Source organism: Salvelinus fontinalis, chromosome 6 (genome assembly GCF_029448725.1).
Source record: "Salvelinus fontinalis isolate EN_2023a chromosome 6, ASM2944872v1, whole genome shotgun sequence".
NCBI lineage: Eukaryota > Metazoa > Chordata > Actinopteri > Salmoniformes > Salmonidae > Salvelinus > Salvelinus fontinalis.
Window position 1 is genome coordinate 81601436 of NC_074670.1, and position 26121 is coordinate 81627556.

General features: G+C 41.2%; 1 protein-coding gene across 2 annotated transcripts in view; it reads right to left on the minus strand.

Moving 5' to 3' along the window:
* Positions 1 to 5006: 5006 nt before the first annotated feature.
* zdhhc15b (zinc finger DHHC-type palmitoyltransferase 15b) overlaps positions 5007 to 26121 on the minus strand; it is a 43918-nt gene continuing 22803 nt past the window's right edge. Inside the window, exons 10-12 of one of the 2 annotated variants that reach the window (XM_055927839.1) lie at positions 7053 to 7165; positions 5771 to 5882; positions 5007 to 5724 (exon numbers count right to left, since the gene is read on the minus strand). In XM_055927839.1, the coding sequence (XP_055783814.1) occupies positions 5785 to 5882; positions 7053 to 7165 (211 nt within the window). In that variant the 3' untranslated portion in view covers positions 5007 to 5724; positions 5771 to 5784. Of the gene's footprint in view, positions 5883 to 7052; positions 7166 to 26121 lie in introns of both variants that reach the window. The other variant, XM_055927838.1, reaches the window with a different exon arrangement.

Below are 26121 nucleotides of genomic sequence, written 5' to 3' on the forward strand. Positions count from 1 at the left end.
CCCCCCTACCACTGTTCCTCCCCCCCCTACCACTGTTCCTCCCCTCCCCCCCCCCTACCACTGTTCCTCCCCTACCACTGTTCCCCCCCCCCTACCACTGTTCCTCCCCCACCACTGTTCCCCCCCCCCTACCACTGTTCCTCCCCCCCCCTACCACTGTTCCTCCCCTACCACTGTTCCCCCCCCCCCCCTACCACTGTTCCTCCCCTCCTCCCCCCTACCACTGTTCCTCCCCTACCACTGTTCCTACCCTCCCCCCCCTACCACTGTTCCTCCCCTACCACTGTTCCTCCCTCCCCCCCCTACCACTGTTCCTCCCCTCCCCCCCTACCACTGTTCCTCCCCTACCACTGTTCCCCCCCCCCCCTACCACTGTTCCTCCCCTCCCCCCTACCACTGTTCCTCCCCTACCACTGTTCCTCCCCCCCCCCTACCACTGTTCCTCCCCTCCCCCCCTACCACTGTTCCTCCCCTACCACTGTCCCCCCCCCCCCCTACCACTGTTCCTCCCCTCCCCCCCTACCACTGTTCCTCCCCTCCCCCCCCTACCACTGTTCCTCCCCTACCACTGTTCCTCCCCTCCTCGCCTCCCTCTCGTCCACTGTTCCTAATGCCCCCCTCTACAAAATGTCCTTCAGATGGTCAGGAACTATTCTGACAGAATGTCAAAATACTGCCCACCATGTTGCTGCGGAACAAACTTGACCACCAAGTGAATGTATTGACCCACTACTAATGGGTCCCACTACTAATGGGTCCCACTACTAATGGGTCCCACAACTAATGGGTCCCACTACTATTGGGTCCCACAACTAATGGGTCCCACTACTAATGGGGATAATGAAGGATTCAGGGCTCTTTTCAGCCTGGATCCTGAAGTGTTACACACTAAGCAATAGAAATGTAAATGTAATTTCCCATCTCCGCCAACGTGGGAACATTGCCTTTAAATTTAAATTGGGCATCAGTGCTGAACTTGTGCGATACGTATTAAATAGAGAAGTTCAGACATGAAACCACATTCATCAGTTTGACAGATTGATCCACAGTCATGTGTGTCAGACTCAGGTAAAGGGAGGGATTGTGTTGGTTTTATTTTACTCCTGTTGGAATGATGAATAAAAACAGGAACCAGAAGTGAACAGGAGTAAAAGTTCATCTCAGTGTCGGTCAGTATGATGATCAGCAACATAGTACTACTGTACATGGAGTCAGAAGACCAGTAGACTGCTGACCCAAACACCTCCTCCTCTCAGTGATGGGAAGAAGACCAGTAGACTGCTGACCCAAACACCTCCTCCTCTCAGTGATGGGAAGAAGACCAGTAGACTGCTGACCCAAACACCTCCTCCTCTCAGTGATGGGAAGAAGACCAGTAAACACCACCTCCTCTCAGTGATGGGAAGAAGACCAGTAGACTGCTGACCCAAACACCTCCTCCTCTCAGTGATGGGAAGAAGACCAGTAAACACCACCTCCTCTCAGTGATGGGAAGAAGACCAGTAGACTGCTGACCCAAACACCTCCTCCTCTCAGTGATGGGAAGAAGACCAGTAAACACCACCTCCTCTCAGTGATGGGAAGAAGACCAGTAGACTGCTGACCCAAACACCTCCTCCTCTCAGTGATGGGAAGAAGACCAGTAAACACCTCCTCCTCTCAGTGATGGGAAGAAGACCAGTAGACTGCTGACCCAAACACCTCCTCCTCTCAGTGATGGGAAGAAGACCAGTAAACACCTCCTCCTCTCAGTGATGGGAAGAAGACCAGTAAACTGCTGACCCAAACACCACCTCCTCTCAGTGATGGGAAGAAGACCAGAAAACTGCTGACCCAAACACCACCTCCTCTCAGTGATGGGAAGAAACTGCTGACCCAAACACCACCTCCTCTCAGTGATGGGAAGAAACTGCTGACCCAAACACCTCCTCATCTCAGTGATGGGAAGAAGACCAGAAAACTGCTGACCCAAACACCTCCTCCTCTCAGTGATGGGAAGAAGACCAGAAAACTGCTGACCCAAACACCACCTCCTCTCAGTGATGGGAAGAAACTGCTGACCCAAACACCACCTCCTCTCAGTGATGGGAAGAAGACCAGTAAACTGCTGACCCAAACACCTCCTCCTCTCAGTGATGGGAAGAAGACCAGTAAACACCTCCTCCTCTCAGTGATGGGAAGAAGACCAGTAAACTGCTGACCCAAACACCTCCTCCTCTCAGTGATGGGAAGAAGACCAGTAAACACCTCCTCCTCTCAGTGATGGGAAGAAGACCAGTAAACTGCTGACCCAAACACCTCCTCCTCTCAGTGATGGGAAGAAGACCAGTAAACCGCTGACCCAAACACCTCCTCCTCTCAGTGATGGGAAGAAGACCAGTAAACACCTCCTCCTCTCAGTGATGGGAAGAAGACCAGTAAACTGCTGACCCAAACACCTCCTCCTCTCAGTGATGGGAAGAAGACCAGTAAACTGCTGACCCAAACACCTCCTCCTCTCAGTGATGGGAAGAAGACTAGTAAACTGCTGACCCAAACACCTCCTCCTCTCAGTGATGGGAAGAAGACCAGTAAACACCTCCTCCTCTCAGTGATGGGAAGAAGACTAGTAAACTGCTGACCCAAACACCTCCTCCTCTCAGTGATGGGAAGAGCACCAGTAAACATACACAGACAATCATTAAACACTGAATCATTCAGTCACATACACAGATATGATTGTAAATGAACATTAACAGCATAAGGAACATTTTGCTGAATAGAAGAGATAAAATAATCCTTCTAACTTGTTTTTGTCTGTACAGAGTAGATGGCTCGTCTTAGTTGTAACAACAGCCGTATTGAATAATTTCATCATGATGTTAAACCAATGTAAATACACATATAGGGGCGCATGTGTCAAGCATCTGAGTAGGAGTGCTGACCTAGGGTCAGTTATGTTTTCTACAACACATCACAGGAGCCTGATCCTCAATCAGACCAGTCATTTCTGCCTTCTAGAACACATTACATTCACAGGAGCCTGATCCTCAATCAGACCAGTCAGTTCTGCCTTCTACAACACATCACAGGAGCCTGATCCTCGATCAGATCAGTCAGTTCTGCCTTCTACAACACATCACAGGAGCCTGATCCTCGATCAGACCAGTCAGTTCTGCCTTCTACAACACATTACATTCACAGGAGCCTGATCCTCGATCAGACCAGTCAGTTATGCCTTCTAGAACACATTACAGGAGCCTGATCCTCGATCAGCACTCTGAAACGCTTGAGACAGACAGCACTAGACCTACCTTTATAACAGCTTTGGCCCGGTCCATACAAGGCCCTTAGCCCCTCCCCAAGTCTGAATTCCAAATGGCTCCCTATTCCCTATACAGTGCACTAGTTTTGACCAGAGCATTATGGGTAATAGGATGCCATTTGGGATGCAAACCAAGGACTGACTACCGAAGCTAAGGAGTAGGAACTAGGGTCTGCTTCTGGAGAGGAGCGGGTACCTAAGGAGTAGGAACTAGGGTCTGCTTCTGGAGAGGAGCGGGTACCTAAGGAGTAGGAACTAGGGTCTGCTTCTGGAGAGGAGCGGGTACCTAAGGAGTAGGAACTAGGGTCTGCTTCTGGAGAGGAGCGGGTACCTAAGGAGTAGGAACTAGGGTCTGCTTCTGGAGAGGAGCGGGTACCTAAGGAGTAGGAACTAGGGTCTGCTTCTGGAGAGGAGGCGGGTACCTAAGGAGTAGGAACTAGGGTCTGCTTCTGGAGAGGAGCGGGTACCTAAGGAGTAGGCACTAGGGTCTGCTTCTGGAGAGGAGTCGGGTTGACAGCTTCAAGTTCCTTGGTGTCCACACCAGCAATGAACGATCATGGTCCAAGCACACCAAGACAGTCGTGAAGAGGGCATGACAAAACCTATTCACCCTCAGGAGACTGAAAAGATTTGGCATGGGTCTTGAGATCCTTAAAAGGTTCTACAGCTGCACCATCCGGAGCATCCTGACCGGTTGCATCACTGCCTGGTACGGCAACTGCTCGGCCTCCGACCGCAAGACACTACAGAGGGTAGTGCGTACGGCCTAGTACATCACTGGGGCAAAGCTGCCTGCCATCCAGGACCTCTACACCAGGCGGTGTCAGAGGAAGGCCCTAAAAATTGCCTGACTCCAGCCACCCTCATAAACTGGTCTCTCTGCTACCGCACGGCAAGCGGCAGCTTCTACCCCCAAGCCATTAGACTCCTGAACATCTAATGAAATGGCTACCCAGACTATTTGCATTGCCCCCCCCCCCCTCTGTTTATCTATGCATAGTCACTTTAATAACTCTACCTACATGTACATATTACCTTGACTAACTGGTGCCCCCGCACATTGACTCTGTACCGGTACCCCCTGTATATAGCCTCCACATTGACTCTGTACCGGTACCCCCTGTATTTAGCCTCCACATTGACTCTGTACCGTAATACCCTGTATATAGCCTCCACATTGACTCTGTACCGTAACACCCTGTATATAGCCTCCACATTGACTCTGTACTGTAATACCCTGTATATAGCCTCCACATTGACTCTGTACCGTAATACCCTATACATAGCCTCCACATTGACTCTGTACCGTAATACCCTGTATATAGCCTCCACACTGACTCTGTACCGTAATACCCTGTATATAGCCTCCACATTGACTCTGTACTGGTACCCCTGTATATAGCCTCCACATTGACTCTGTACCGGTACCCCCTGTATATAGCCTCCACATTGACTCTGTACCGGTACCCCCTGTATATAGCCTCCACATTGACTCTGTACCGGTACCCCCTGTATATAGCCTCCACATTGACTCTGTACCGTAACACCCTGTATACAGCCTCCACATTGACTCTGTACCGTAACACCCTGTATATAGCCTCCACATTGACTCTGTACCGTAATACCCTGTATATAGCCTCCACATTGACACTGTACCGTAACACCCTGTACATAGCCTCCACATTGACTCTGTACCGTAATATACTGTATATAGCCTCTTTATTTTTTTATTTTCTATTTTGTTTATTTTAGTAAATACTTTAACATTTATTTTCATTAAAAACTGCACTGTTGGTTAAGGGCTTGTAAGTAAGCATTTCACTGTAAGGTCTACTACACGTGTTGTATTCGGCGCACGTGACAAATAACATTTGACTTGGGCAGGGCAGCATCTTTACAAGACAAAGGAACGACAGGTGCATGGCCCTAGGATGGCAACAAATACATTTGTGGTTTTAATGGGCTTTCTCCATTCTGATTGGGCCTTAAGGGCCCTGCATACGGAATAATGATAATACATTACATTTGTAGAACTCTTTTCATTTAAAGATGTAAATCACAAAGCTATTTACATTTACAAAATATGGGCAAAAAAAAAACAGGCGAGAAAAGAAAAGCTAGCTAGCAGCCTAGTACTATATAAGATCCACAAAAATACAGAGAGGTAGGGAGACAACAGAAGTAAGGAGACAGTGCTAGACATGGTCTTTCTCTTAAAACAACCGTGTAATGTGATATACTGGTTGTCATCTGTTCCCCTAACATTGTCCTTCCTCCATGGTGAAACTGAAAACTATACATGATATTGAGATGGTAATGTCTAAAAACGTTTTGGCTGCACGTCGAGTTCTTCCGTGTGTCTGATGGTCCCACAGTTTGTCTTCCTCCTCAGGGTAGGTTTGTCTGCCTCCACAGGGTAGGTTTGTCTGCCTCCACAGGGTAGGTTTGTCTTCCTCCTCAGGGTAGGCTTGTCTTCCTCCTCAGGGTACGACTCCCACTGCACCGTTTATAAAGTCCATAACGTGATCCTGCTCCTCTTCGTCCATCTCCACGGTAACAGAGGGATCCCTGTCATCACCTGGAAAATACAGATTCATACAGGAACATCGTTTAATTGTTTAATTCAAATTTCATGGAACTGGGACACGAGCATCCCAAACATGCTGAATGGGTGACATGGCTGGTAAGTACGTAGGCCATGGAACTGGAACACAAGCATCCCAAACATGCTGAATGGGTGACATGGCTGGTAAGTACGTAGGCCATGGAACTGGAACACGAGCATCCCAAACATGCTGAATGGGTGACATGGCCGGTAAGTACGTAGGCCATGAAACTGGGACATTTTCAGCTTCCAGAAATTGTGTACAGATCCTTGCGACATGGAGAAATGCTCACTAACAGGGTTGTAAAACAAATTTGTGCACAGAATTTTAGAGAAATAAGCTTGGTGGGTATAGAACATTTTATTTCAGCTCATGAAACACGGGACCAACACTTTACATGTTGCCTTGATTTTTCCGTTCAGAAATCTCTGTCAATCACATTAATTAATGCAATACCACATCTGTCCACCAAATTGACAATTTATACAGAACAAAAATATAAAACGCAATAATTTCAACAATTTTACTGAGTTACAGTTCATATTAGGAAATCAGTCAAGTGAAAAACGTATTAGGCCCTAATCTATGGATTTCACATGACTGGGCAGGGGCGCAGCCATGGGTGGAACTGGGAGGACATAGGCCCACCCACTGGAAAGCCAGGCCTAGCCAATCACAATGAGTTTTTCCCCACAAAAGGACTTTATTACAGACAGAAATTACTCTTCAGTTTCATCATCTGTCCGGGTGTCTGGTCACCGACGATCCCACAGGTGAAAACGCAGGATGTGGAGGTCCTGGGCTGCCGTGGTTACACGTGGTCTGCGGTTTGGAGACCGGTTGGATATACTGCCAAATTCTCTAAAACGACTTTGGAGGCAGCTTATGGTAGAGAAATTAACATTAAATTCTCCGGCAACAGCTTCGGTGGACATCCCTGTAGTCAGCATGCCAATTGCACACTCCTTCAAAACTTGAGACATCTGTGGCATTGTGTTGTCTGACAAAATTGCACCTTTTGAGTGGCCTTTTATTGCCCCCAGCACACGGTTGAACCACCATGCAACTTAGGGACACCACCACATCATATATTTTTCCCTGATAGTTATTCATCTAAGAATCAGTCCTATTGGCCTCCTTACCTATGTTGTCATCCTCTGACTCCTCTTCCTCCTCCCATTTCTCCTCATTGGCTAATAGAGAGGTTGAGGACTCACTCTGGCTCTTCAGGGGGAAGTAGTGTCCGTCTCCTTGGCTGGGAAACACAGAAACACAGACAGGATGGGGTTAAATATCCATAGTTGGGAAAGTAGCAGTCGTCTCCTTGGCTGGGAAACACGCATTAAAACAAATCAAATCGTATTGGTCCATGTACACATATTTATCAGATGTTATTGGTCCATGCACATATTTAACAGATGTTATTGGTCCATATTTATCAGATGTTATTGGTCCATGCACATATTTAACAGATGTTATTGGTCCATATTTAACAGATGTTATTGGTCCATATTTATCAGATGTTATTGGTCCATACACATATTTAACAGATGTTATTGGTCCATATTTAACAGATGTTATTGGTCACATATTTAACAGATGTTATTGGTCCATATTTAACAGATGTTATTGGTCCATATTTAACAGATGTTATTGGTCCATACACATATTTAACAGATGTTATTGGTCACATATTTATCAGATGTTATTGGTCCATATTTAACAGATGTTATTGGTCACATATTTAACAGATGTTATTGGTCCATATTTAACAGATGTTATTGGTCCATATTTAACAGATGTTATTGGTCCATATTTAACAGATGTTATTGGTCCATATTTAACAGATGTTATTGGTCCATATTTAACAGATGTTATTGGTCACATATTTAACAGATGTTATTGGTCACATATTTAACAGATGTTATTGGTCACATATTTAACAGATGTTATTGGTCCATATTTAACAGATGTTATTGGTCCATATTTAACAGATGTTATTGGTCCATATTTAACAGATGTTATTGGTCCATATTTAACAGATGCTATTGGTCCATATTTAACAGATGTTATTGGTCCATATTTAACAGATGTTATTGGTTCATACACATATTTATCAGATGTTATTGGTCACATATTTAACAGATGTTATTGGTCCATACACATATTTAACAGATGTTATTGGTCCATATTTATCAGATGTTATTGGTCCATATTTAACAGATGTTATTGGTCCATATTTAACAGATGTTATTGGTCCATATTTAACAGATGTTATTGGTTCATACAGATATTTATCAGATGTTATTGGTCCATATTTAACAGATGTTATTGGTCCATATTTAACAGATGTTATTGGTCCATATTTAACAGATGTTATTGGTCCATATTTAACAGATGTTATTGGTTCATACACATATTTAACAGATGTTATTGGTCACATATTTAACAGATGTTATTGGTCCATATTTAACAGATGTTATTGGTCCATATTTAACAGATGTTATTGGTCACATATTTAACAGATGTTATTGGTCCATATTTAGCAGATGTTATTGGTCCATATTTAACAGATGTTATTGGTCCATATTTAACAGATGTTATTGGTCCATATTTAACAGATGTTATTGGTCCATATTTAACAGATGTTATTGGTCCATATTTAACAGATGTTATTGGTCCATATTTAACAGATGTTATTGGTCCATATTTAACAGATGTTATTGGTCCATATTTAACAGATGTTATTGGTCCATATTTAACAGATGTTATTGGTCCATATTTAACAGATGTTATTGGTCCATATTTAACAGATGTTATTGGTCCATATTTAACAGATGTTATTGGTTCATATTTAACAGATGTTATTGGTCCATATTTAACAGATGTTATTGGTCCATATTTAACAGATGTTATTGGTCCATATTTAACAGATGTTATTGGTCCATATTTAACAGATGTTATTGGTCCATACACATATTTAACAGATGTTATTGGTCCATATTTAACAGATGTTATTGGTCCATACACATATTTAACAGATGTTATTGGTCCATACACATATTTAACAGATGTTATTGGTCCATACACATATTTAACAGATGTTATTGGTCACATATTTAACAGATGTTATTGGTCCATATTTAACAGATGTTATTGGTCCATATTTAACAGATGTTATTGGTCCATACACATATTTAGCAGATGTTATTGGTCCATACACATATTTAGCAGATGTTATTGGTCCATACACATTTTTAACAGATGTTATTGGTCCATATTTAACAGATGTTATTGGTCCATATTTAACAGATGTTATTGGTCCATACACATATTTAGCAGATGTTATTGGTCCATACACATATTTAACAGATGTTATTGGTCCATATTTAGCAGATGTTATTGGTCCATACACATTTTTAACAGATGTTATTGGTCCATATTTAACAGATGTTATTGGTCCATATTTAACAGATGTTATTGGTCCATATTTAACAGATGTTATTGGTCCATATTTAACAGATGTTATTGGTCACATATTTAACAGATGTTATTGGTCACATATTTAACAGATGTTATTGGTCCATATTTAACAGATGTTATTGGTTCATACAGATATTTATCAGATGTTATTGGTCCATATTTAACAGATGTTATTGGTCCATATTTAACAGATGTTATTGGTCCATATTTAACAGATGTTATTGGTCACATATTTAACAGATGTTATTGGTCCATATTTAACAGATGTTATTGGTCCATATTTAACAGATGTTATTGGTCCATATTTAACAGATGTTATTGGTCCATATTTAACAGATGTTATTGGTCCATATTTAACAGATGTTATTGGTCCATATTTAACAGATGTTATTGGTCCATATTTAACAGATGTTATTGGTCACATATTTAACAGATGTTATTGGTCACATATTTAACAGATGTTATTGGTCCATATTTAACAGATGTTATTGGTTCATACAGATATTTATCAGATGTTATTGGTCCATATTTAACAGATGTTATTGGTCCATATTTAACAGATGTTATTGGTCCATATTTAACAGATGTTATTGGTCACATATTTAACAGATGTTATTGGTCCATATTTAACAGATGTTATTGGTCCATATTTAACAGATGTTATTGGTCCATATTTAACAGATGTTATTGGTCCATATTTAACAGATGTTATTGGTCCATATTTAACAGATGTTATTGGTCCATATTTAACAGATGTTATTGGTCCATATTTAACAGATGTTATTGGTCCATATTTAACAGATGTTATTGGTCCATATTTAACAGATGTTATTGGTCCATATTTAACAGATGTTATTGGTCACATATTTAACAGATGTTATTGGTCACATATTTAACAGATGTTATTGGTCCATATTTATCAGATGTTATTGGTCCATATTTAACAGATGTTATTGGTCCATATTTAACAGATGTTATTGGTCCATATTTAACAGATGTTATTGGTCCATATTTAACAGATGTTATTGGTCCATATTTAACAGATGTTATTGGTCCATATTTAACAGATGTTATTGGTCCATATTTAACAGATGTTATTGGTCCATATTTAACAGATGTTATTGGTCCATATTTAACAGATGTTATTGGTCACATATTTAACAGATGTTATTGGTCACATATTTAACAGATGTTATTGGTCCATATTTATCAGATGTTATTGGTCCATATTTAACAGATGTTATTGGTCCATATTTAACAGATGTTATTGGTCCATATTTAACAGATGTTATTGGTCCATATTTAACAGATGTTATTGGTCACATATTTAACAGATGTTATTGGTCACATATTTAACAGATGTTATTGGTCACATATTTAACAGATGTTATTGGTCCATATTTAACAGATGTTATTGGTCCATATTTAACAGATGTTATTGGTCCATATTTAACAGATGCTATTGGTCCATATTTAACAGATGCTATTGGTCCATATTTAACAGATGTTATTGGTCCATATTTAACAGATGTTATTGGTTCATACACATATTTATCAGATGTTATTGGTCACATATTTAACAGATGTTATTGGTCCATATTTAACAGATGTTATTGGTCCATATTTAACAGATGTTATTGGTCCATATTTAACAGATGTTATTGGTCCATACACATATTTAGCAGATGTTATTGGTCCATACACATTTTTAACAGATGTTATTGGTCCATATTTAACAGATGTTATTGGTCCATATTTAACAGATGTTATTGGTCCATATTTAACAGATGTTATTGGTCCATACACATATTTAGCAGATGTTATTGGTCCATACACATATTTAACAGATGTTATTGGTCCATATTTAGCAGATGTTATTGGTCCATACACATTTTTAACAGATGTAATTGGTCCATATTTAACAGATGTTATTGGTCCATATTTAACAGATGTTATTGGTCCATATTTAACAGATGTTATTGGTCCATATTTAACAGATGTTATTGGTCACATATTTAACAGATGTTATTGGTCACATATTTAACAGATGTTATTGGTCCATATTTAACAGATGTTATTGGTTCATACAGATATTTATCAGATGTTATTGGTCCATATTTAACAGATGTTATTGGTCCATATTTAACAGATGTTATTGGTCCATATTTAACAGATGTTATTGGTCACATATTTAACAGATGTTATTGGTCCATATTTAACAGATGTTATTGGTCCATATTTAACAGATGTTATTGGTCCATATTTAACAGATGTTATTGGTCCATATTTAACAGATGTTATTGGTCCATATTTAACAGATGTTATTGGTCCATATTTAACAGATGTTATTGGTCCATATTTAACAGATGTTATTGGTCACATATTTAACAGATGTTATTGGTCACATATTTAACAGATGTTATTGGTCCATATTTAACAGATGTTATTGGTTCATACAGATATTTATCAGATGTTATTGGTCCATATTTAACAGATGTTATTGGTCCATATTTAACAGATGTTATTGGTCACATATTTAACAGATGTTATTGGTCCATATTTAACAGATGTTATTGGTCCATATTTAACAGATGTTATTGGTCCATATTTAACAGATGTTATTGGTCCATATTTAACATATGTTATTGGTCCATATTTAACATATGTTATTGGTCCATATTTAACAGATGTTATTGGTCCATATTTAACAGATGTTATTGGTCCATATTTAACAGATGTTATTGGTCCATATTTAACAGATGTTATTGGTCCATATTTAACAGATGTTATTGGTCACATATTTAACAGATGTTATTGGTCCATATTTATCAGATGTTATTGGTCCATATTTAACAGATGTTATTGGTCCATATTTAACAGATGTTATTGGTCCATATTTAACAGATGTTATTGGTCCATATTTAACAGATGTTATTGGTCACATATTTAACAGATGTTATTGGTCACATATTTAACAGATGTTATTGGTCACATATTTAACAGATGTTATTGGTCCATATTTAACAGATGTTATTGGTCCATATTTAACAGATGTTATTGGTCCATATTTAACAGATGCTATTGGTCCATATTTAACAGATGCTATTGGTCCATATTTAACAGATGTTATTGGTCCATATTTAACAGATGTTATTGGTTCATACACATATTTATCAGATGTTATTGGTCACATATTTAACAGATGTTATTGGTCCATATTTAACAGATGTTATTGGTCCATATTTAACAGATGTTATTGGTCCATACACATATTTAGCAGATGTTATTGGTCCATACACATATTTAGCAGATGTTATTGGTCCATACACATTTTTAACAGATGTTATTGGTCCATATTTAACAGATGTTATTGGTCCATATTTAACAGATGTTATTGGTCCATACACATATTTAGCAGATGTTATTGGTCCATACACATATTTAACAGATGTTATTGGTCCATATTTAGCAGATGTTATTGGTCCATACACATTTTTAACAGATGTTATTGGTCCATATTTAACAGATGTTATTGGTCCATATTTAACAGATGTTATTGGTCCATATTTAACAGATGTTATTGGTCCATATTTAACAGATGTTATTGGTCACATATTTAACAGATGTTATTGGTCACATATTTAACAGATGTTATTGGTCCATATTTAACAGATGTTATTGGTTCATACAGATATTTATCAGATGTTATTGGTCCATATTTAACAGATGTTATTGGTCCATATTTAACAGATGTTATTGGTCCATATTTAACAGATGTTATTGGTCACATATTTAACAGATGTTATTGGTCCATATTTAACAGATGTTATTGGTCCATATTTAACAGATGTTATTGGTCCATATTTAACAGATGTTATTGGTCCATATTTAACAGATGTTATTGGTCCATATTTAACAGATGTTATTGGTCCATATTTAACAGATGTTATTGGTCCATATTTAACAGATGTTATTGGTCACATATTTAACAGATGTTATTGGTCACATATTTAACAGATGTTATTGGTCCATATTTAACAGATGTTATTGGTTCATACAGATATTTATCAGATGTTATTGGTCCATATTTAACAGATGTTATTGGTCCATATTTAACAGATGTTATTGGTCCATATTTAACAGATGTTATTGGTCACATATTTAACAGATGTTATTGGTCCATATTTAACAGATGTTATTGGTCCATATTTAACAGATGTTATTGGTCCATATTTAACAGATGTTATTGGTCCATATTTAACAGATGTTATTGGTCCATATTTAACAGATGTTATTGGTCCATATTTAACAGATGTTATTGGTCCATATTTAACAGATGTTATTGGTCCATATTTAACAGATGTTATTGGTCCATATTTAACAGATGTTATTGGTCCATATTTAACAGATGTTATTGGTCCATATTTAACAGATGTTATTGGTCCATATTTAACAGATGTTATTGGTCCATATTTAACAGATGTTATTGGTCACATATTTAACAGATGTTATTGGTCCATATTTATCAGATGTTATTGGTCCATATTTAACAGATGTTATTGGTCCATATTTAACAGATGTTATTGGTCCATATTTAACAGATGTTATTGGTCCATATTTAACAGATGTTATTGGTCCATATTTAACAGATGTTATTGGTCCATATTTAACAGATGTTATTGGTCCATATTTAACAGATGTTATTGGTCCATATTTAACAGATGTTATTGGTCCATATTTAGCAGATGTTATTGGTCCATATTTAGCAGATGATATTGCGGGTGTAGTGAAATGCTTAAGTTCCTATCTCCAACAGTGCAGTAATATCTACATTCACAACAATACACACAAATCTAAAAGTAAAAGAATAGAAGAAGAAAAACATGAATATTAGGACGAGCAATGTCGGAGTGGCATTGACAAAAAAACGGTATATTAGAATACAGTATATACATATGAGATGAGTAAAGCTGTATGTGAAAACTATTGAAATCACCAGTGTTCCATTATTAAAGGGACCAGTGTTCCATTATTAAAGGGACCAGTGTTCCATTATTAAAGGGACCAGTGTTCCATTATTAAAGGGACCAGTGTTCCATTATTAAAGGGACCAGTGTTCCATTATTAAAGGGACCAGTGTTCCATTATTAAAGGGACCAGTGTTCCATTATTAAAGGGACCAGTGTTCCATTATTAAAGGGACCAGTGTTCCCTTATTAAAGGGACCAGTGTTCCATTATTAAAGGGACCAGTGTTCCATTATTAAAGTGACTCGTGTTCCATTATTAAAGTGACTCGTGTTCCATTATTAAAGGGACCAGTGTTCCATTATTAAAGGGACCAGTGTTCCATTATTAAAGTGACTCGTGTTCCATTATTAAAGGGACCAGTGTTCCATTATTAAAGGGACCAGTGTTCCATTATTAAAGGGACCAGTGTTCCATTATTAAAGGGACCAGTGTTCCATTATTAAAGGGACCAGTGTTCCATTATTAAAGTGACTCGTGTTCCATTATTAAAGGGACCAGTGTTCCATTATTAAAGTGACTCGTGTTCCATTATTAAAGTGACTCGTGTTCCATTATTAAAGTGACTCGTGTTCCATTATTAAAGTGACTCGTGTTTCATTATTAAAGGGACCAGTGTTTCATTATTAAAGGGACCAGTGTTCCATTATTAAAGTGACTCGTGTTCCATTATTAAAGTGACTCGTGTTCCATTATTAAAGTGACCAGTGATTCCATGTCTATGTATAGAGGGCAGCAGCCTCTAAGGTGGAGGGTGGAGTAACATTATTAAAGTGTGATTCCATGTCTATGTATAGAGGGCAGCAGTCTCTAAGGTGGAGGGTGGAGTAACATTATTAAAGTGTGATTCCATGTCTATGTATAGAGGGCAGCAGCCTCTAAGGTGCAGGGTGGAGTAACATTATTAAAGTGGCCAGTGATTCCATGTCTATGTATAGAGGGCAGCAGCCTCTAAGGTGCAGGGTGGAGTAACATTATTAAAGTGTGATTCCATGTCTATGTATAGAGGGCAGCAGCCTCTAAGGTGGAGGGTGGAGTAACATTATTAAAGTGGCCAGTGATTCCATGTCTATGTATAGAGGACAGCAGCCTCTAAGGTGGAGGGTGGAGTAACATTATTAAAGTGACCAGTGATTCCATGTCTATGTATAGAGGGCAGCAGCCTCTAAGGTGCAGGGTGGAGTAACATTATTAAAGTGACCAGTGATTCCATGTCTATGTATAGAGGGCAGCAGTCACTAAGGTGGAGGGTGGAGTAACATTATTAAAGTGACCAGTGATTCCATGTCTATGTATAGAGGGCAGCAGCCTCTAAGGTGCAGGGTGGAGTAACATTATTAAAGTGTGATTCCATGTCTATGTATAGAGGGCAGCAGCCTCTAAGGTGCAGGGTGGAGTAACATTATTAAAGTGACCAGTGATTCCATGTCTATGTATAGAGGGCAGCAGCCTCTAAGGTGGAGGGTGGAGTAACATTATTAAAGTGACCAGTGATGATTCCATGTCTATGTATAGAGGGCAGCAGCCTCTAAGGTGCAGGGTGGAGTAACATTATTAAAGTGACCAGTGATTCCATGTCTATGTATAGAGGGCAGCAGTCACTAAGGTGGAGGGTGGAGTAACATGATTAAAGTGACCAGTGATTCCATGTCTATGTATAGAGGGCAGCAGCCTCTAAGGTGGAGGGTGGAGTAACATGATTAAAGTGACCAGTGATTCCATGTCTATGTATAGAGGGCAGCAGCCTCTAAGGTGGAGGGTGGAGTAACATTATTAAAGTGTGATTCCATGTCTATGTATAGAGCAGAGCAGCCTCTAAGGTGCAGGGTGGAGTAACATTATTAAAGTGTGATTCCATGTCTATGTATAGAGGGCAGCAGCCTCTAAGGTGGAGGGTGGAGTAACATTATTAAAGTGTGATTCCATGTCTATGTATAGAGGGCAGCAGCCTCTAAGGTGGAGGGTGGAGTAACATTATTAAAGTGTGATTCCATGTCTATGTATAGAGGGCAGCAGCCTCTAAGGTGGAGGGTGGAGTAACATTATTAAAGTGTGATTCCATGTCTATGTATAGAGGGCAGCAGCCTCTAAGGTGCAGGGTGGAGTAACATTATTAAAGTGACCAGTGATTCCATGTCTATGTATAGAGGGCAGCAGTCTCTAAGGTGCAGGGTGGAGTAACATTATTAAAGTGTGATTCCATGTCTATGTATAGAGGGCAGCAGCCTCTAAGGTGGAGGGTGGAGTAACATTATTAAAGTGACCAGTGATTCCATGTCTATGTATAGAGGGCAGCAGCCTCTAAGGTGCAGGGTGGAGTAACATTATTAAAGTGTGATTCCATGTCTATGTATAGAGGGCAGCAGCCTCTAAGGTGCAGGGTGGAGTAACATTATTAAAGTGTGATTCCATGTCTATGTATAGAGCACAGCAGCCTCTAAGGTGGAGGGTGGAGTAACATTATTAAAGTGACCAGTGATTCCATGTCTATGTATAGAGGGCAGCAGCCTCTAAGGTGCAGGGTGGAGTAACATTATTAAAGTGTGATTCCATGTCTATGTATAGAGGGCAGCAGCCTCTAAGGTGGAGGGTGGAGTAACATTATTAAAGTGACCAGTGATTCCATGTCTATGTATAGAGGGCAGCAGCCTCTAAGGTGCAGGGTTGAGTAACATTATTAAAGTGACCAGTGATTCCATGTCTATGTATAGAGGGCAGCAGCCTCTAAGGTGGAGGGTGGAGTAACATTATTAAAGTGACCAGTGATGATTCCATGTCTATGTATAGAGGGCAACAGCCTCTAAGGTGCAGGGTGGAGTAACATTATTAAAGTGACCAGTGATTCCATGTCTATGTATAGAGGGCAGCAGCCTCTAAGGTGCAGGGTGGAGTAACATTATTAAAGTGTGATTCCATGTCTATGTATAGAGGGCAGCAGCCTCTAAGGTGTAGGGTGGAGTAACATTATTAAAGTGACCAGTGATTCCATGTCTATGTATAGAGGGCAGCAGCCTCTAAGGTGGAGGGTGGAGTAACATTATTAAAGTGTGATTCCATGTCTATGTATAGAGGGCAGCAGCCTCTAAGGTGGAGGGTGGAGTAACATTATTAAAGTGTGATTCCATGTCTATGTATAGAGGGCAGCAGCCTCTAAGGTGCAGGGTGGAGTAACATTATTAAAGTGACCAGTGATTCCATGTCTATGTATAGAGGGCAGCAGACTCTAAGGTGCAGGGTGGAGTAACATTATTAAAGTGTGATTCCATGTCTATGTATAGAGGGCAGCAGCCTCTAAGGTGCAGGGTGGAGTAACATTATTAAAGTGTGATTCCATGTCTATGTATAGAGGGCAGCAGCCTCTAAGGTGGAGGGTGGAGTAACATTATTAAAGTGACCAGTGATTCCATGTCTATGTATAGAGGGCAGCAGCCTCTAAGGTGGAGGGTGGAGTAACATTATTAAAGTGTGATTCCATGTCTATGTATAGAGGGCAGCAGCCTCTAAGGTGCAGGGTGGAGTAACATTATTAAAGTGTGATTCCATGTCTATGTATAGAGGGCAGCAGCCTCTAAGGTGGAGGGTGGAGTAACATTATTAAAGTGACCAGTGATTCCATGTCTATGTATAGAGGGCAGCAGCCTCTAAGGTGGAGGGTGGAGTAACATTATTAAAGTGACCAGTGATTCCATGTCTATGTATAGAGGGCAGCAGACTCTAAGGTACAGGGTGGAGTAACATTATTAAAGTGTGATTCCATGTCTATGTATAGAGGGCAGCAGCCTCTAAGGTGGAGGGTGGAGTAACATTATTAAAGTGACCAGTGATTCCATGTCTATGTATAGAGGGCAGCAGCCTCTAAGGTGCAGGGTGGAGTAACATTATTAAAGTGTGATTCCATGTCTATGTATAGAGGGCAGCAGCCTCTAAGGTGGAGGGTGGAGTAACATTATTAAAGTGTGATTCCATGTCTATGTAGAGGGCAGCAGCCTCTAAGGTGGAGGGTGGAGTAACATTATTAAAGTGACCAGTGATTCCATGTCTATGTATAGAGGGCAGCAGCCTCTAAGGTGGAGGGTGGAGTAACATTATTAAAGTGACCAGTGATGATTCCATGTCTATGTATAGAGGGCAGCAGCCTCTAAGGTGCAGGGTGGAGTAACATTATTAAAGTGACCAGTGATTCCATGTCTATGTATAGAGGGCAGCAGTCACTAAGGTGGAGGGTGGAGTAACATGATTAAAGTGACCAGTGATTCCATGTCTATGTATAGAGGGCAGCAGCCTCTAAGGTGGAGGGTGGAGTAACATGATTAAAGTGACCAGTGATTCCATGTCTATGTATAGAGGGCAGTAGCCTCTAAGGTGGAGGGTGGAGTAACATTATTAAAGTGTGATTCCATGTCTATGTATAGAGCAGAGCAGCCTCTAAGGTGCAGGGTGGAGTAACATTATTAAAGTGTGATTCCATGTCTATGTATAGAGGGCAGCAGCCTCTAAGGTGGAGGGTGGAGTAACATTATTAAAGTGTGATTCCATGTCTATGTATAGAGGGCAGCAGCCTCTAAGGTGGAGGGTGGAGTAACATTATTAAAGTGTGATTCCATGTCTATGTATAGAGGGCAGCAGCCTCTAAGGTGGAGGGTGGAGTAACATTATTAAAGTGTGATTCCATGTCTATGTATAGAGGGCAGCAGCCTCTAAGGTGCAGGGTGGAGTAACATTATTAAAGTGACCAGTGATTCCATGTCTATGTATAGAGGGCAGCAGTCTCTAAGGTGCAGGGTGGAGTAACATTATTAAAGTGTGATTCCATGTCTATGTATAGAGGGCAGCAGCCTCTAAGGTGGAGGGTGGAGTAACATTATTAAAGTGACCAGTGATTCCATGTCTATGTATAGAGGGCAGCAGCCTCTAAGGTGCAGGGTGGAGTAACATTATTAAAGTGTGATTCCATGTCTATGTATAGAGGGCAGCAGCCTCTAAGGTGCAGGGTGGAGTAACATTATTAAAGTGTGATTCCATGTCTATGTATAGAGCACAGCAGCCTCTAAGGTGGAGGGTGGAGTAACATTATTAAAGTGACCAGTGATTCCATGTCTATGTATAGAGGGCAGCAGCCTCTAAGGTGCAGGGTGGAGTAACATTATTAAAGTGTGATTCCATGTCTATGTATAGAGGGCAGCAGCCTCTAAGGTGGAGGGTGGAGTAACATTATTAAAGTGACCAGTGATTCCATGTCTATGTATAGAGGGCAGCAGCCTCTAAGGTGCAGGGTTGAGTAACATTATTAAAGTGACCAGTGATTCCATGTCTATGTATAGAGGGCAGCAGCCTCTAAGGTGGAGGGTGGAGTAACATTATTAAAGTGACCAGTGATGATTCCATGTCTATGTATAGAGGGCAACAGCCTCTAAGGTGCAGGGTGGAGTAACATTATTAAAGTGACCAGTGATTCCATGTCTATGTATAGAGGGCAGCAGCCTCTAAGGTGCAGGGTGGAGTAACATTATTAAAGTGTGATTCCATGTCTATGTATAGAGGGCAGCAGCCTCTAAGGTGTAGGGTGGAGTAACATTATTAAAGTGACCAGTGATTCCATGTCTATGTATAGAGGGCAGCAGCCTCTAAGGTGGAGGGTGGAGTAACATTATTAAAGTGTGATTCCATGTCTATGTATAGAGGGCAGCAGCCTCTAAGGTGGAGGGTGGAGTAACATTATTAAAGTGTGATTCCATGTCTATGTATAGAGGGCAGCAGCCTCTAAGGTGCAGGGTGGAGTAACATTATTAAAGTGACCAGTGATTCCATGTCTATGTATAGAGGGCAACAGACTCTAAGGTGCAGGGTGGAGTAACATTATTAAAGTGTGATTCCATGTCTATGTATAGAGGGCAGCAGCCTCTAAGGTGCAGGGTGGAGTAACATTATTAAAGTGTGATTCCATGTCTATGTATAGAGGGCAGCAGCCTCTAAGGTGGAGGGTGGAGTAACATTATTAAAGTGACCAGTGATTCCATGTCTATGTATAGAGGGCAGCAGCCTCTAAGGTGGAGGGTGGAGTAACATTATTAAAGTGTGATTCCATGTCTATGTATAGAGGGCAGCAGCCTCTAAGGTGCAGGGTGGAGTAACATTATTAAAGTGTGATTCCATGTCTATGTATAGAGGGCAGCAGCCTCTAAGGTGGAGGGTGGAGTAACATTATTAAAGTGACCAGTGATTCCATGTCTATGTATAGAGGGCAGCAGCCTCTAAGGTGGAGGGTGGAGTAACATTATTAAAGTGACCAGTGATTCCATGTCTATGTATAGAGGGCAGCAGACTCTAAGGTACAGGGTGGAGTAACATTATTAAAGTGTGATTCCATGTCTATGTATAGAGGGCAGCAGCCTCTAAGGTGGAGGGTGGAGTAACATTATTAAAGTGACCAGTGATTCCATGTCTATGTATAGAGGGCAGCAGCCTCTAAGGTGCAGGGTGGAGTAACATTATTAAAGTGTGATTCCATGTCTATGTATAGAGGGCAGCAGCCTCTAAGGTGGAGGGTGGAGTAACATTATTAAAGTGTGATTCCATGTCTATGTAGAGGGCAGCAGCCTCTAAGGTGGAGGGTGGAGTAACATTATTAAAGTGACCAGTGATTCCATGTCTATGTATAGAGGGCAGCAGCCTCTAAGGTGGAGGGTGGAGTAACATTATTAAAGTGTGATTCCATGTCTATGTAGAGGGCAGCAGCCTCTAAGGTGGAGGGTGGAGTAACATTATTAAAGTGACCAGTGATTCCATGTCTATGTATAGAGGGCAGCAGCCTCTAAGGTGCAGGGTGGAGTAACATTATTAAAGTGTGATTCCATGTCTATGTATAGAGGGCAGCAGCCTCTATTGTGGAGGGTGGAGTAACATTATTAAAGTGTGATTCCATGTCTATGTATAGAGGGCAGCAGCCTCTAAGGTGGAGGGTGGAGTAACATTATTAAAGTGACCAGTGATTCCATGTCTATGTATAGAGGGCAGCAGCCTCTAAGGTGCAGGGTGGAGTAACATTATTAAAGTGACCAGTGATTCCATGTCTATGTATAGAGGGCAGCAGTCTCTAAGGTGGAGGGTGGAGTAACATTATTAAAGTGTGATTCCATGTCTATGTATAGAGCACAGCAGCCTCTAAGGTGTAGGGTGGAGTAACATTATTAAAGTGACCAGTGATTCCATGTCTATGTATAGAGGGCAGCAGCCTCTAAGGTGGAGGGTGGAGTAACATTATTAAAGTGACCAGTGATGATTCCATGTCTATGTATAGAGGGCAGCAGCCTCTAAGGTGCAGGGTGGAGTAACATTATTAAAGTGTGATTCCATGTCTATGTATAGAGGGCAGGAGCCTCTAAGGTGGAGGGTGGAGTAACATTATTAAAGTGACCAGTGATGATTCCATGTCTATGTATACAGGGCAGCAGCCTCTAAGGTGGAGGGTGGAGTAACATTATTAAAGTGTGATTCCATGTCTATGTATAGAGCACAGCAGCCTCTAAGGTGCAGGGTGGAGTAACATTATTAAAGTGTGATTCCATGTCTATGTATAGAGGGCAGCAGCCTCTAAGGTGGAGGGTTGAGTAACATTATTAAAGTGTGATTCCATGTCTATGTATAGAGGGCAGCAGCCTCTAAGGTGCAGGGTGGAGTAACATTATTAAAGTGACCAGTGATTCCATGTCTATGTATAGAGGGCAGCAGCCTCTAAGGTGCAGGGTGGAGTAACATTATTAAAGTGTGATTCCATGTCTATGTATAGAGGGCAGCAGCCTCTAAGGTGCAGGGTGGAGTAACATTATTAAAGTGTGATTCCATGTCTATGTATAGAGGGCAGCAGCCTCTAAGGTGGAGGGTGGAGTAACATTATTAAAGTGTGATTCCATGTCTATGTAGAGGGCAGCAGCCTCTAAGGTGGAGGGTGGAGTAACATTATTAAAGTGACCAGTGATTCCATGTCTATGTATAGAGGGCAGCAGCCTCTAAGGTGCAGGGTGGAGTAACATTATTAAAGTGTGATTCCATGTCTATGTATAGAGGGCAGCAGCCTCTAAGGTGCAGGGTGGAGTAACATTATTAAAGTGTGATTCCATGTCTATGTATAGAGGGCAGCAGCCTCTAAGGTGGAGGGTGGAGTAACATTATTAAAGTGACCAGTGATTCCATGTCTATGTATAGAGGGCAGCAGCCTCTAAGGTGCAGGGTGGAGTAACATTATTAAAGTGTGATTCCATGTCTATGTATAGAGGGCAGCAGCCTCTAAGGTGGAGGGTGGAGTAACATTATTAAAGTGGCCAGTGATTCCATGTCTATGTATAGAGGGCAGCAGCCTCTAAGGTGGAGGGTGGAGTAACATTATTAAAGTGACCAGTGATTCTATGTCTATGTATACAGGGCAGCAGCCTCTAAGGTGCAGGGTGGAGTAACATTATTAAAGTGTGATTCCATGTCTATGTATAGAGGGCAGCAGCCTCTAAGGTGGAGGGTGGAGTAACATTATTAAAGTGACCAGTGATTCCATGTCTATGTATAGAGCAGAGCAGCCTCTAAGGTGGAGGGTGGAGTAACATTATTAAAGTGACCAGTGATTCCATGTCTATGTATAGAGGGCAGCAGCCTCTAAGGTGCAGGGTGGAGTAACATTATTAAAGTGACCAGTGATTCCATGTCTATGTATAGAGGGCAGCAGCCTCTAAGGTGCAGGGTGGAGTAACATTATTAAAGTGTGATTCCATGTCTATGTATAGAGGGCAGCAGCCTCTAAGGTGCAGGGTGGAGTAACATTATTAAAGTGTGATTCCATGTCTATGTATAGAGGGCAGCAGTCTCTAAGGTGGAGTAACATTATTAAAGTGACCAGTGATTCCATGTCTATGTATAGAGGGCAGCAGTCACTAAGGTGGAGGGTGGAGTAACATTATTAAAGTGTGATTCCATGTCTATGTATAGAGGGCAGCAGCCTCTAAGGTGCAGGGTGGAGTAACATTATTAAAGTGTGATTCCATGTCTATGTATAGAGGACAGCAGCCTCTAAGGTGGAGGGTGGAGTAACATTATTAAAGTGACCAGTGATTCCATGTCTATGTATAGAGGGCAGCAGCCTCTAAGGTGCAGGGTGGAGTAACATTATTAAAGTGACCAGTGATTCCATGTCTATGTATAGAGGGCAGCAGTCACTAAGGTGGAGGGTGGAGTAACATTATTAAAGTGACCAGTGATTCCATGTCTATGTATAGAGGGCAGCAGCCTCTAAGGTGGAGGGTTGAGTAACATTATTAAAGTGACCAGTGATTCCATGTCTATGTATAGAGGGCAGCAGCCTCTAAGGTGGAGGGTGGAGTAACATTATTAAAGTGTGATTCCATGTCTATGTATAGAGGGCAGCAGACTCTAAGGTGCAGGGTGGAGTAACATTATTAAAGTGACCAGTGATTCCATGTCTATGTATAGAGGGCAGCAGCCTCTAAGGTGGAGGGTGGAGTAACATTATTAAAGTGTGATTCCATGTCTATGTATAGAGGGCAGCAGCCTCTAAGGTGCAGGGTGGAGTAACATTATTAAAGTGTGATTCCATGTCTATGTATAGAGGGCAGCAGCCTCTAAGGTGGAGGGTGGAGTAACATTATTAAAGTGACCAGTGATTCCATGTCTATGTATACAGGGCAGCAGACTCTAAGGTGCAGGGTGGAGTAACATTATTAAAGTGTGATTCCATGTCTATGTATAGAGGGCAGCAGCCTCTAAGGTGGAGGGTGGAGTAACATTATTAAAGTGACCAGTGATTCCATGTCTATGTATAGAGGGCAGCAGCCTCTAAGGTGGAGGGTGGAGTAACATTATTAAAGTGACTAGTGATTCCATGTCTATGTATATGGGGCAGCAGTCTCTAAGGTGGAGGGTGGAGTAACATTATTAAAGTGACTAGTGATTCCATGTCTATGTATAGAGGGCAGCAGCCTCTAAGGTGGAGGGTGGAGTAACATTATTAAAGTGACTAGTGATTCCATGTCTATGTATATGGGGCAGCAGTCTCTAAGGTGGAGGGTGGAGTAACATTATTAAAGTGACTAGTGATTCCATGTCTATGTATAGAGGGCAGCAGTCTCTAAGGTGGAGGGTGGAGTAACATTATTAAAGTGACCAGTGATTCCATGTCTATGTATAGAGGGCAGCAGCCTCTAAGGTGCAGGGTGGAGTAACATTATTAAAGTGTGATTCCATGTCTATGTATAGAGGGCAGCAGCCTCTAAGGTGCAGGGTGGAGTAACATTATTAAAGTGTGATTCCATGTCTATGTATAGAGGGCAGCAGCCTCTAAGGTGCAGGGTGGAGTAACATTATTAAAGTGTGATTCCATGTCTATGTATAGAGGGCAGCAGCCTCTAAGATGGAGGGTGGAGTAACATTATTAAAGTGTGATTCCATGTCTATGTATAGAGGGCAGCAGCCTCTAAGGTGGAGGGTGGAGTAACATTATTAAAGTGACCAGTGATTCCATGTCTATGTATAGAGGGCAGCAGCCTCTAAGGTGCAGGGTGGAGTAACATTATTAAAGTGACCAGTGATTCCATGTCTATGTATAGAGGGCAGCAGCCTCTAAGGTGCAGGGTGGAGTAACATTATTAAAGTGACCAGTGATTCCATGTCTATGTATAGAGGGCAGCAGCCTCTAAGGTGGAGGGTGGAGTAACATTATTAAAGTGTGATTCCATGTCTATGTATATGGGGCAGCAGCCTCTAAGGTGGAGGGTGGAGTAACATTATTAAAGTGACCAGTGATTCCATGTCTATGTATAGAGGGCAGCAGCCTCTAAGGTGGAGGGTGGAGTAACATTATTAAAGTGTGATTCCATGTCTATGTATAGAGGGCAGCAGCCTCTAAGGTGGAGGGTGGAGTAACATTATTAAAGTGACCAGTGATTCCATGTCTATGTATAGAGGGCAGCAGCCTCTAAGGTGGAGGGTGGAGTAACATTATTAAAGTGTAATTCCATGTCTATGTATAGAGGGCAGCAGCCTCTAAGGTGGAGGGTGGAGTAACATTATTAAAGTGTGATTCCATGTCTATGTATAGAGGGCAGCAGCCTCTAAGGTGCAGGGTGGAGTAACATTATTAAAGTGTGATTCCATGTCTATGTATAGAGGGCAGCAGCCTCTAAGGTGGAGGGTGGAGTAACATTATTAAAGTGGCCAGTGATTCCATGTCTATGTATAGAGGGCAGCAGCCTCTAAGGTGGAGGGTGGAGTAACATTATTAAAGTGGCCAGTGATTCCATGTCTATGTATAGAGGGCAGCAGCCTCTAAGGTGCAGGGTGGAGTAACATTATTAAAGTGTGATTCCATGTCTATGTATAGAGGGCAGCAGCCTCTAAGGTGCAGGGTGGAGTAACATTATTAAAGTGTGATTCCATGTCTATGTATAGAGGGCAGCAGCCTCTAAGGTGGAGGGTGGAGTAACATTATTAAAGTGTGATTCCATGTCTATGTATAGAGGGCAGCAGCCTCTAAGGTGCAGGGTGGAGTAACATTATTAAAGTGACCAGTGATTCCATGTCTATGTATACGGGGCAGCAGCCTCTAAGGTGCAGGGTGGAGTAACATTATTAAAGCGACCAGTGATTCCATGTCTATGTATAGAGGGCAGCAGCCTCTAAGGTGGAGGGTGGAGTAACATTA